The sequence below is a fragment of the Staurois parvus genome, unplaced genomic scaffold (genome assembly GCF_062004578.1).
Source record: "Staurois parvus isolate SC_StPar_1 unplaced genomic scaffold, SC_StPar_1.0 ptg000186l, whole genome shotgun sequence".
Taxonomy (NCBI): domain Eukaryota; kingdom Metazoa; phylum Chordata; class Amphibia; order Anura; family Ranidae; genus Staurois; species Staurois parvus.
Genome location: NW_028317982.1, coordinates 5,596,543 through 5,610,327, shown reverse-complemented (window position 1 = coordinate 5,610,327; position 13,785 = coordinate 5,596,543). Strand labels below are relative to the sequence as shown.

Sequence of the window (13,785 nt, the reverse complement as noted above, 5' to 3'; positions counted from 1 at the left end):
TAAATGCACTTTTTTTGCATGTAAAAACATGTGCATTTAATATTTTTTTAAGGAGCCTGTAAAGCATTGCCCCTGTGATCAGCAGATCACGGGTGCAGTCTCAGGCTCCTGTAGGCTCTCAGGATAGTTGTTTTCCTGTACCTCTTATGGGCAGGCAGTTACCTGAGAACAGGAAGATCAATGGACTACGAGAATGCTCACCAGCACCTCATAGTTTGAGAACTACAAGCTGTCAGTTGCACTGGCTAACGGTACTTGTAGGCTCGAAATTCAAAGAAGTGCAGCGCTTAAGATAAGTTCCAACAATAAATATATATAAGTTCAACGAATAGCAATAGATCCTTATAAGGCAGGTATCTCAGTACTTCAAATGCTGGTATAAACAGCCCACCAAAATAGCAGAAATGCGCACTCACCGGAAGCGCATATTAACAGCGCATGTAGTAATAAATGCCCTTTCCAAAGCAGAATACCTGTCCATCCAGAGAGGGGAGCTCTTTCCAAAGCAGAATACCTGTCCATCCTAAGGGGGACCTCTGGACCAGGCAGATTCTCACTACTCTCCAAGGCTTGATGATCAGAGAGGCAGCCCACCTATCATTTATTACTACATGCGCTGATAATATGCGCTGCCGGTGAGTGCGCATTTCTGCTATTTTGGTCGGCTGTTTATACCAGCATTTGAAGTACTGATATATCTGCCTTTATAAGGATATATTGCTATTCGTTGAACTTTTATATATTTATTGTTGGAACTTATCTTAAGCGCTGCACTTCTTTGAATTTCGATGTTACTATGGAAGTATTATGGTCACCTTTAGTGCAATAGCTGCTACATATTCTGAGCGCTCACTATACGGCTTGTTATTTATTTATTTGGGTACTTGTAAGCATTCATTTACAGGAAACTGTGAAAACCCTATTTTTCTTAAAAAAACAGATGAAAAACTGATGTGAAATGATCCGTTTTTTCTTGTAAAGCTCCGTGAGCGTCCGTGTGAAAGGGGCCTTACATTTCCCACCCTAAAAACAGGTGGAACATGTTTCAAAGGTGAACTTATCCCTAAAACTGGTTATAGACCTCAGACATGAAATATATGAAAAAGCATATCCCTCTATAGCGTGTACTTGTCTCTATACAGAGCACTAAGGGCCTGTGCACACTTGACAAAATTTCTAACTCTTACCTAATGCTCCTATATGCTTTAGTATAGGCACTGGACAGGTGTTAATGAGCTCTAGTATAGGCGCTGGACAGGTGTTAATGAGCTCTAGTATAGGCGCTGGACAGGTGTTAATGAGCTCTAGTATAGGCACTGGACAGGTGTTAATGAGCTCTAGTATAGGCGCTGGACAGGTGTTAATGAGCTCTAGTATAGGCCCTGGACAGGTGTTAATGAGCTTTAGTATAGGCGCTGGACAGGTGTTAATGAGCTCTAGTATAGGCGCTGGACAGGTGTTAATGAGCTCTAGTATAGGCCCTGGACAGGTGTTAATGAGCTTTAGTATAGGCGCTGGACAGGTGTTAATGAGCTCTAGTATAGGCGCTGGACAGGTGTTAATGAGCTCTAGTATAGGCCCTGGACAGGTGTTAATGAGCTCTAGTATAGGCCCTGGACAGGTGTTAATGAGCTCTAGTATAGGCGCTGGACAGGTGTTAATGAGCTCTAGTATAGGCCCTGGACAGGTGTTAATGAGCTTTAGTATAGGCGCTGGACAGGTGTTAATGAGCTCTAGTATAGGCGCTGGACAGGTGTTAATGAGCTCTAGTATAGGCGCTGGACAGGTGTTAATGAGCTTTAGTATAGGCGCTGGACAGGTGTTAATGAGCTTTAGTATAGGCCCTGGACAGGTGTTAATGAACTTTAGTATAGGCGCTGGACAGGTGTTAATGAGCTCTAGTATAGGCGCTGGACAGGTGTTAATGAGCTTTAGTATGGGCTTTCGACTGGCTTTTTTTTACAAGCGTTGAAAACGCTCCTCAAATGTCCTATGTGCAATTTTTGTAGCATTTAAAAAGCCTTAAAACCACACCACAAACGCCTATAGTAAACTGTAATGTAATTAACATGGTTCAACCGGACCACTAATGCCCACAAACGCCTAATGGCGCACACCACTTTTGAAAATGTACGTATGATACGAAATGCACGTCAAGGAGGAGCCCCAGCACGCCGAGACGTCACGCCGCCGGATCACGGGGGTCTGGCGGCCACCCATTACTACCAACTGGTTAGTGTACACTACAGCTTTGATGCTGCATTTACCATTCATTACATTCTTTATATATGGGGATTGATCGCTTTTCAGTACCCAAAGTGTGTTTATAATTTTTTATAATTTTCAATAAACTATTCATTTTATGATAAAAATACTACACTATGGGCACTATTTTTTGTTCCACATCGAGTACTTAACCCCCTAGGACACCCAGGTGACCAGCCCAGGGCCCAGAGGCGAGCTGTACCCAGCAGACCCTGTTTGTAGCCAAGCCTTTAAGGGGACCTCTAGAAGTACCATCATCATTATCCACCGAAGAGGCATCCATTCCAGGCTACATCCTACCCAGGATTGAGGGGACCTCTAATACATTTGATGTAAATGCGCATGTATATTGCGCCTCTGGTGAGTGTGCAATTTACCAGTTATTCCGACACCAGATCACATGTGTTACTGGGATTAATCGAGTCCCCTTCTTTCAGTCGTTTCGTGTTTCCACCATCTCCACCACCTATGGGAGTATTACTGCCTATTATAGTTCGTAGTGGATTTTGGCTGTTTATCAGTATTTCACATCCTGATAAGGACACTACTTATATATGCACTTTACATTGATACCTTGTTATCCTGACCGTATTTACGGTTTTGAATTTCATTTTATGATTTTTATAGCACTGCACTACATATTTTATGATCTTAGAAGGTTATATGGTTCCCTTTTTAGTGTACTAGCTGCTCTTTTTTTCTGTAAGCGCTCGCTGAACTCTGTTTTATGCCTGCCAACGCATTTGTAGAGCATCACCATAGACTTGAATGGGAGGCGTTGAAAGGCTTCAAACTCCTTCTGATTCGACATGAGATTTCAATTTTGAAGCAACGCTAATGCTTCATGTTGTCGTAATGTGAACATGACTGTGTGCTGCCCATTGTATAATTTGCATAGGCGTTTGAGGAAAGTTAAAAATGCCCCTCAAATGCCTGCTTTCAATGCCAGTGTGTCTGCTGCCACCTTTAGACGAAACACTTTTTGGCTTCTGAAAATTGTTGTGATATATGTAGGTGTGGGGGTTTTAGCACCAGAAATGTTGGTGTACAGCTTTTTATCACCTGTAACTATTAGCGCGCTGTTCTTGCACACACTTGTCATGCCCCATTAAAACATAGTAACAAAATTTTTTTACACCCAAACAATTCGATGTTAATGCCTTTAAACACAAGCAAGCTCCAAAACGAACCCTTTACTCCTTGGCGCAGAGAAGCCGCATATATACCAAAATATAAACAGAGCTGTGCCGAGAGCATGCTCCCGCCACAGTTACTGGCACCTAACAGCTCCGTGTCACTTCTTGCGATCAGGAGCTTTCGGGTCATGTGACCGATGTGACAGACAATCACGGAGGTCACATGTTCATAAACCTTGCCCTGCTTCTTGGCATCAGAAACCCCTTTAAGGGCCAGAAGGTGCTGGTGTTAAGTGGTTAAAAAATAGGTAATGCCGAATTTTATTTTTTGTTTTGGATAGATTAGGGAGGGTTTAGGCCCTTTGTCAAAATTTTATTGCTGTCTGTGCCCCCACTGAGGTGATTCACATTTTATATTTTCTGTCAAAAAGGAGGAGCACCAAAATCTTCTGAGTTGCCCCCTGGGCAGGTGTTCAGAGCAAATCCTTTAATAGGCAGAACTGTTTTTGTGACAGCTGTCTGACAATACAATTTCATTCACATTGGAGAGATTTTTTTAAATTCTTTCCTTTTGCATCTTGAAGGCTAATGCTGGCCATAGACGGTTCGAAAATGAGCCGATTTATCGACTGAAAAAAAAATCGGCCGAGTTTCGCACTGTTAGTGGGTTAATTGGTCGGCCATTTTTGGGGTTTTTTGCACTTTGAGATTATCGGTCATGTTGGAAAATTTGCGGCCGATTTGGACGATCGGCTGATTTTCCTGGGAATGATGGGAAAATCGGCCGATCGTTTTAACGATAAAAAGTCTGCGCATGAGCTGTGACCTGCAAAGGACAGAAGTTATGGGGTGAACTTTATGATTTAGTTGGCCGATTTTTTTACTCGGTGGTAACGGCCGAACGAATGACCGATTTTTCGTTTATCGTTCGAAAAATCGGCCAATGTTCGACCCGTCTATGGCCTGCATAAGAAGTGAATGCAAATCCCCAACAGGACATAGCAGCACAAAGAACTCAATAGGGGTTTTAACCCTTACCATCGCCATTGAAAGCTAAAAAAAAGTTTTGGCTATGCATACAGTACTTGTGTAAAAATAATAAATAAAAAACTGCACAAATGTCACATGTCCACGTAAATACAAAGCTGCAATCACACCCAAAGGATATCCCTCTCTCACTCAACGTATACAAATCAGTGTTGTGCTAAGAGTGAACAAATGTAAACAAAAGATGTTAATAAATACACAATAAAGTGCTCTAAACACACAAGTGATAACAGTCCTTGAGGGACCCTATAGTGCTCAAAGTCCACATATGCAAAGAACAATCAAAAACAATCCTTGTGAGTGGAAGACAATTTCTTGAATTAACAAGCAATGGTGAATATTCTTCATTCCATCCAAAATCACCAGTGTGACTGGCCACCACCATGTTAACAAGACAAAGGCTTACCAGAGTCTCAGACCCGTTAATTATAGGAGGTCGAACTGGGCTCAGTGGGAATATGAATCCGTCCGGACAGACTGTAATGGAACCCAGTGCTCTGCTCCGATACAGTAAAGCTGTTCCCATAATAAGGATCAGGGTTGGCCCATAAAAAACAATACAGAGGTGCCTCTCATAGTGCAGTAAAATCATTTACTTTATTGAAACGAACAAGATTGCACTTACAACAGCGCTGAAGATACAGGCATCCATCTTTACATAAGGGTGTTCCAAGATAGTGGACAACACGATGACGTCAGAAGGGAGGCTCCACCCAACGCGTTTTGTCATAAACAGACGTCTTCTGGGGCTGTCTTGCACTCACAAGGATTGCTTTTTGATTGTTCTTCACATATGTGGACTTTGAGCACTATAGGGTCCCTCAAGGACTGTTATCACTTGTGTGTTTAGAGCAGCGTTTTTCAACCACTGTGCCGCGGCACACTAGTGTGCCGTGAGATATTGTCTGGTGTGCCGTGGGAAAAATTGCAATTTCATCCGTAACATGTGGCCTCGGCTCACAAATAGACCAATCATTAGAACAGCAATGGGCAAACTACGGCCCGCGGGCCGTATACGGCCCGGCGGACCTTTTAATCCGGCCCGCGGAGCGTGATACTGTCAGGATGATCTGTCCCACTCGACGTATCTGCGCATGTGCCGGAGATCGCCGATCGGCTGCTAATGCCTGAAACTGGCACATGCGCAGATACGTCGAGGGGGACAGATCCTCATAGGAGACAGATTTTCATGCTACACCGGAACGGCGAGAGGAACGCGCGGAGCAAAGGTAAGTGAATTGACACAGGGGGGCTTGGGGACTTAATATGGGGGATGAATTACTATGGGGGATGAATCACTATGGGGGATGAATCACTATGGGGGATGAATTACTATATGGGGGATGAATTACTATGGGGGATGAATTACTATATGGGGGATTAATTACTATGCTTACTATGGGGGAATATTACTATACTTACTATGGATGACACATATACATCATTCATCTACTCTTGGTCTGGCCCCCGGGTCCAATATATGAACCCATTGCGGCCCTCAAGTCAAAAAGTTTTTCAATACATTTTTTTAACATTTTCTAATGGTGGTGTGCCTCGTGATTTTTTTCATGAAAAAAGTGTGCCTTTGCACAAAAAAGGTTGAAAAACACTGGTTTAGAGCACTTTATTGTGTATTTATTAACATTTTTTGTTTACATTTGTTCACTCTTAGCGCAGCACTGCTTATAATATAGCACTTGTGTAAAGCAGCAAGTTTATGTAACTTTGCCCCTCCGCAGCAGCACATATTCATCTTGACTTTGCCCCTCCATTACGCTGTTCAACTGAGCGGTGGCAGATAGTGAAGAGAAAGATCTGGTACTTTAAATGGAACTACCCTGCATCTGAGCTCTACAAATCAACTCTGCTATTTAATTCATTTTTAATATTCAAAGAAGACTCCCTTATTCATCCATATCTCCATGTTTTATGTTTTGAGAAATCACTTTGGAAAAAAACTCCTTTCCGGCTGTGGCCATCTTGAGTAAGGGCAGATGATTCATGTAGCATCCATCTGCCCTTAGCTCAGGCATACATGCAGGAGGATGTGTTTAGCTTAGAAAGCCCCTCCTCCCCTCCTGAACACTCCTGGGATGTATGACATCATTTGCCTAGGTATGGAAACTAGGAAGTAACTGAATACATGTAAAACATTTTTTTAAAACAAGTAAATCTGATATATTTTTTCTATCTATTTACTAATGCTGGCAGCACAAGGATTAAAAATAGTGGTGACTGAGACAGTGAAGTTCAACTTTAAAGCAAAACTTCACACAAAAAGGGGAAGTTCTGCTCTTCCACCAGTTCTCCCCCACCCCCCTTCCCCAACCCTAGACCTTTGGACACATTTTTTTTTTTGGGGGGGGGGGCGGGTACCTAGTTTTAAAAAGTACCTGCTCCCATTTCCCTTTGGACTCCCCTAGAAAGTTGGGCCCCCCCTTTTCCCACAGCTTTCTGGAACATATCTGTAACAGATACCAGTAAGCTGCAGGCCCATTCACAGATCGCAGCGCAGCTCATGCATGTGCAGTAGAAAGCCGGCTGTGAAGCTGCTAGGGCTCACAGCTGACTTCCCTTAGAAAACATGGCAGCGCCAGGGACCTGAAGGCTGGTGAAGAACCAGCCCGGATGAGGACGGCTCTAGATCTCCGGACAGATAAAGTGTTCTTATATTAAAAGTCAGCAGCTACAGTATTTTTTGGGGGGCCACTGAAGATCCTCTTTAAGGGTATGGGGAGCATGTGCCATAAGGAGGTGGTTATATATTGTGGGGTGAGAGTCTGGAGCCCTGCCTAAAATTCAGGCTAATGGCTTAGAGTTTATGCAGGACTTTCTCTCCTGGTAGTTAGGAGAGTGATCGGGAACAAATATTTTTCCTCATTTCCCCCCATAAAACAATCTGATATCATTTTTTTCCCCCTGTTCTGTGAAATGGGGTTCCCCTTTCCTGACACCACCTGGGGTACACATGTCACACATTCTAGGGCAATCTAAGGAACACTGTGCATAGGTGCATCATGGGGGGGGGGGTCAGGTGCAAGAACTTGGAAAGGACACCCAGCTCCCTGATGATGTTTGTATAGAAAGTGGCAGTGTGGAACCCAGTTTGTAGCAGTAGAGAAACAGGCTACACCAGACCGCTCTGGATTTGAGGGGAATGCAAGTGTTTTTTCAGGACAAACAGCAAAGGTAAGGAAGAGGGACTTAATGGGGGGAGTGAAGTTCCTCTTTAAAGTTCTATTACAGGCAATTAAAAAAATAAATTACAAACATGTCAGACTTACCTGCTTTGTGCAGTGTTTTTGTACAGAGCAGTCATGATCCTCCTCTTCTCGGATCCCCCACTGGCTTTCCTGGCCTCTTCCTGAGTTCCCCCAGAGCAAGCAGCTTGCTATGGGAGCACCCAGGCAGGTTAGCTCCAGAGCTGCTGCCTTGCGTGTCCATTCACACGTAGGATCGTGACTTGGTCCTACCCCCTCTCTCTCCTCATTGGCTCACTGATTGCTGTCTCAGCCAATGAGAAGGGAGATTCCCTGGAGAGCCAAGGCTCTTGTGCACATCGCTGGGTCACAAAGGGGCTCAGGTAATGCAGGCCATAAATGGGTCGCATTCCGAGCGCATTTTCGTCCGAAAATCGAAAACGTTGTTCGCTTGGTAATCCGATGGTGCCATCAATGATTTTGAAAATCAGCAGACCAAGTCATAGAGTTCACCCCATATAACAGGCAAAATGTCTGTTTCTTCCAAGTCACGGCTCATGCGTATATTCTTTTTGGAACAACGATCGTCCGATTTGACCATCATTGAGCTGAAAATCGGTAGTTTTTCTCAAATTTCTAACATGCCGATCACTGAAAATGGATGGAACCACGAAAATCGTCCGGTGCCATTGCCCACTAACAGAGTGAAAATCAGCCGATTATTCTTTGGTCTGATTTTTGGATGAAAAATCAGTTGAATTTCGACCCGTGTATGGCCGGCATAAGTATCAGGGGGGTTGCTGCACACAGAAGGTTTTTTTTATTACCTTTATGCATAGAATGCTTGATGGTAAAAAACCTTGAGCCTTTGCAAGCACTTAAAGTAAACCTGTCGCTTTATCCTCCTCAAGCATAGCGCAGGTTCACGTTAATCTGGACCCAACACGTAATCTTAAACCTTTAAAATGAATTTAACCCTTAAAGGCACAGGTGAAATATATATTATCACAGCAATAAATGCTAGAGCATTCTGCTATCACAACAGCAGTAGTAGTAATAATAATACTCCGTGAGAATGTTATGTATCAACAAAAGTGTAATGACCGCTTTGGAGCCTATATACTACTAGCATTGTCTGCACTGAAAATCCTGCACTAAATGTCAGAACCCAAATGCTTTAAATAAAATAAATAATTGGAGAGAAATGAAAAGACCAATGTAACATATTGACTGTACATTAAAGTTTAATTTTTGTGTGCGCATTTATTTCAATGCTGGTTATTTCTCATGATGGCTATTCTATTCCCCGACAATGACGATGATTCACTCACAACTGTATGCTCTTTAATTGCTGCCAGTACAAAATCTTCTCATTCTAGAACAAGCTCGGAGACTCGCTTGGCTGGCCCAGCTTAGGGCTGAGATGACGGACACAGATCCTAATTGTAACACGACTAGTGCTTCTTCCTCATGAGTTATTAGGCTTAGTTAAAAGCTGTTTTAAAAGCGCAAGTACCAATTTTTGTGTGCTGCCAGACCAAACTATTTCAATGCAAACATTTCACACATTTTCTTTCAGACGTCGCTGGCCATGCGGTTTGCTCAGGAATCGTTTGGAAAACAGTACAAACAAACAGTAGGACTGGACTTCTTTCTGAAGAGGATGACATTGCCAGGTGAGGTTTTTTTTCTCTCTTTTTGGTTTGTGGGCTCAGGACCATCTTATGCCCAGGATTAATGGTGAAACTTGACTTTACAAAAACAAATAGCTGACATTATATTTTGACTGACTTGTGTGCTTCCAAAATACTTAAAGGGAAGGTAAACAGAATTTACAAATTTTATTATTAACACCAATTATTAATTTAGCTGGTTTTTCAAATTGTTTCATATAAGATTCTAAAAATTGTCTTGATTGTTTTTAGTTGGCAGATTCGGAGGTGGAAATTTCATCCTGCACATGGTTAGCATAAATTACTTTCATTACATGTGCATTGCATATGCTCTTTACACCAAAATATCTGATTTGTAACACTGGATTACACCCAGAAAAGTAATAGTTGCTTAATGACCCTCAACCTCTGCCTAACCACTTATCCTTTCCTTAAAGTGGACTTTCAGTCTGTGTAAAGAAGAAGAAAAAAAAAAATTAAAAAGTCAGCAGCTAGAAACCGTTTAGATGCTGACTTTTAATAAATGGACATGTTCTTGTCTAATGCCCCGTACACACGATGAGAATATCGGAAGAATGATCGGCCGTTTTTTTTGTTTTTTTTGCTTGCTGGTCTCACATCGAAAGTGAAGAGGTTAAAGATACGAAAATTCCCCTATGAAACAAAAGAATTTCGAAAGTAATGTCATGTATTGCGTTGTATTTGCATTGTATTTTCGGATGACTTCTGTACTGATTAAACGAGAAAAATTTTTGTTCTTGCCCCTTTGAATATTGTCATACGAATTGTCGTGATCGGCTCTCAAAAGCTGTGTACTGACGATCGAATTAACGGACGATCGGTCCTCATACGAAGATTTTCATACGATTTTCTTATAGTGTGTACGAGGCATTTGGATCCAGCGCCGTCCTCACCCAGGTTAGTTCTTCACTAACCTCTGGGTTCCTGGCACCAGCATCCTAACCGTGGGCAGCCGGCTGTGCTGGGTTCCCACTGCGCAAGTCACGCTGCGTTTTGTGGATGGTCTCCGCTGTCTTCTGGGGCCTGTCATGTATCCCAGAAGACTGCTGGCAGTGAGAACGAAAGGAGAACTTCCGCTCGGATCGCCTAGGCTTATTGAAAGTCAGCAGCTAAAGGGTTTGTAGCTGCTGATTTTAATTTTACTTTACAGACTGAACCTCTGTTGTCAAAACTGGGCACTTGCCACCCCCCCTCTCTTAAATGACATGCTAAGTTAGGGAGAGGAGAGGGGAGGATGTCTTAAACTTCCCCTTTTCGGTGGAGCTCCGCTTTAAAGCCAACTTGAGCTTTGCCAGTGCAGAACAAAGCAGGAGATTACCTTCAGTGGCAACTCCACCAACAAGCATATACTTTCTCTTTGTCCCCCAACCCCTTTTTTTGTTTGTCAGTAGCTAAAGCTAGTATCCTGTACTTCTGGAGCATATGTGATTCGTGTCACTTCCAGTGCAGAAGCTTGTCAGTTGGCTGTTTAGGTACCCAGACATGTCATATGGAGACGGGGAGTCCATAGCTTTGTGTATGTTATGAAGCAGTTGGGCAATGAAGGGAACTTGGAAAGTGTAGCCGGTGTGACCGCTCTTACTCTGCAAGGCTTTCGTCTTCTAAATCTAACCCCTATATGTAGCTCTTGATATAACCTGATTTGGCTTAGCAAATCACAGCACAGAGCACTGTGTTTACTAACAGTACAGGGCTCTGTACACAGAGCAGTGATGTGGCTGTTTTTTTCTCCTTGCAAATAAAAGTGTATATATACCATAGTTTGTAGACGTTATAACTTTCACGCAAACCAATCAATATACACTTATTGGGATTTTTTTTTTTTTTTTTTTTTACCAAAGACCTGTAGCAGTATACGTTTTGGTCTATATTTATGAAAAAAATTAGATTTATTTTTTTATTGGATATGTTTTATGGCATAAAGTAAAATAAATATATATATTTTTCCAAATTTTCAGTCAGCGTTTGTTTATATAGCACAAAAAAACACAGTGGGGATCAAATACCACTAAAGCTCTATTTGTGTGAAAAATATGGTATAAATTTAATTTGGGTACAGTGTTGTCTGACTGCGCAATTGTCAAATAGCAAAAGATGCCCTTCCAGAGCGTAAGTGGTTAACTACTTTCAGCTGTCATACTTGTTCACCCTTTATGAACTAATGAAATATTTACATTTTCACTGTAGGGCCTGTGTTTTGGGAAAAAAAACTGGGAAAAACTAGGTTCTCTATTGGTAGTGTTTTGTGAAAATGATTTTATTTTTCTATGAAATCTATAAGCAAAACTATTTTTCAAAAACATTAAAGAAATTTTTTTTTTTTTATGCTTTTGACAAGTGTCAGTTTAGTTACTTGTCATAAAATAGAACAGCGCTTATATCTCTATAACCTCATATATGAATCAAAGCATCCAAACCATGTGATTATGCAACAAAGGTGAATACATTGAATACAGCTTAAAAGTCCATAATGTGTGCTTGATCCATGGCTTTATAATTTATTCACGAAACAGGGTTCTCTTTATTGTTTATATCCGCATATATTCCTCCACCAGAGACATACATATATACTCCCACCTCCTTTTATGACCCAAATTGCATAGGTCAAATACCACCTTTCCCTTTTAACCCAGGTAGGTATACTTAAAAGGGAAAGGTGGAAAAGCACAGATTATGGACTTTTAAGTTGTATTCACCTTTGTTGCATAGTCACATGGTTTGGATGCTTTAATTCATATATGAGGTTATAGAGATCTATGTGCAGCACTATTTTTTGACATATCTTTTGTATGTGGAAACGCATGTAAGTGTCAGCAGCACTGGTATACACTGGAATTTGAGGAGTTATGTGTTGTGCTGAAGTTTTATTTGTACACGTCAGTTTAGTTACTGTTAATAAAAAAATAAAATTTTTGTGCAAATCACTATTTTGCAATATTTTATACCAAAAACATAAAGTATTGCACAAATACAGAATTCTGAAGGACAGTAAACTGGCCCTTTTGCTTGAAAAGTTTGGGGACTCCTTAGTGGCTCATGAAAACTGTGCTCCTTCTTTTCCCATAAATTGTGCACCAAAGTAAAGGAACCCTGTTATACTCAGATTTCTCAAATTTCCTCTTAAAACTGGCCATATATTTTGTAAAATATATACACAATATAGTTGTCTCCTTTAACTCTAGCAACAATCAGATTGTAAAATGTGTAGCAGATTTAAACGTCATAGTTAAGAGATGAATTGTCTGTTGAATAAAAACATTTTTGTGTCTGCCCTCCAAAAAACCTGTTTTACGTTTACTGACCATTTTAGGAGATGTTTGACAGGTGGTGAGGAGACGATATGTCCCCTCCTCACTGGCAGCTTTACCCTGTAAATGTTGCACCACTGCTCTGCAACCCACATGCATTACACATGGTTGTGGTGCAGCCCTAATAACTTGAATGGGTTGTGTTTGGAAAGGATACTGATCACTGAATCCTAATGGCACCCCCATACACTAGAAATCGCAGCATGGTTTCCTGCACTGGGAGCCTAAGGGCTCGTTCACACTTGACTCTATTCCTAACTCTAGCCAAACGCCCCTATAGCATTTGAAAGGCGTTAGGCTTTTGGGAAGCGTTTTTAATGCTCCCCAAACGTCCTATGCGCAGTTTTGATAGGTGTTTGCCAAGCGTTAAAACCGCACCACAAATACCTATAATGAAGTTAAATAGTATTAACGTTCCTCAAACGCCTCCCAACCGCATCGCAGACTCCTGCCAGGCATTTGAGGAGCAGCACCATAAACTTGAATGGGAGGCTTCAACTCCTCCTGACTTGACATGAGGCGTCAGTTTTGCTGTGACGCACCGCTAACGCTTCAGTGTGAACTGCATTGTGTGCTGCCATGTGCAGAATTTTCATAGGCGTTTGAGAAGTGTTGAAAACGCTTCCTTGACGCCTGCTGACAAAGCTAGTGTGAATGTAACCTAACTGTATTATGTGGTTTCCCTGCGGCCGTATTTTCTAAAAAGGCGCAGGGACTTTTCTGTGCATTTTCAGGAGGTACAGCAGCCCATTCAAATGAATGGGCTGCTGTGTCGGAGGAAACCCAGCTGCGGGGAAATGGCATATTTTGTTTATTTATTTGCTTTACTTCTATAGCGCCGTCAATTTATGCAGCGCTTTACACATATATATTGTACATTCACATCAGTCCCTAACCCTCAAGGGGCGTACAATCTAAGGTCCCCAACTTACATTCATACATACACATATTAGGGCCAACTTAGACAGGATCCAATTAACCTACCAGCATGTCTTTTGGAGTGTGGGAGGAAACCGGAGTACGTGGAGGAATCCCACGCAGGCACAGGGAGAACATGCAAACTCCAGGCAGGTGGTGCCGTGGCTGGGATTCGAACCAACGACTCTACTACTGCCAGGCGGAAGTGCTAACCATT

The 13,785-nt window shown here is 42.0% G+C and overlaps 1 protein-coding gene across 2 annotated transcripts in view; it reads left to right on the top strand.

Annotated features, from left to right (window-relative positions):
- Positions 1 to 13,785, top strand: part of RAB28 (RAB28, member RAS oncogene family) — a 170,625-nt gene that overhangs the window by 31,559 nt on the left and 125,281 nt on the right. For both annotated transcript variants that reach the window (XM_089677416.1, XM_089677415.1), the window contains exon 2: positions 9,228 to 9,324. In XM_089677416.1, coding sequence (XP_089533542.1) covers positions 9,228 to 9,324 — 97 coding nt within the window. The remainder of the gene's footprint in view (positions 1 to 9,227; positions 9,325 to 13,785) is intronic.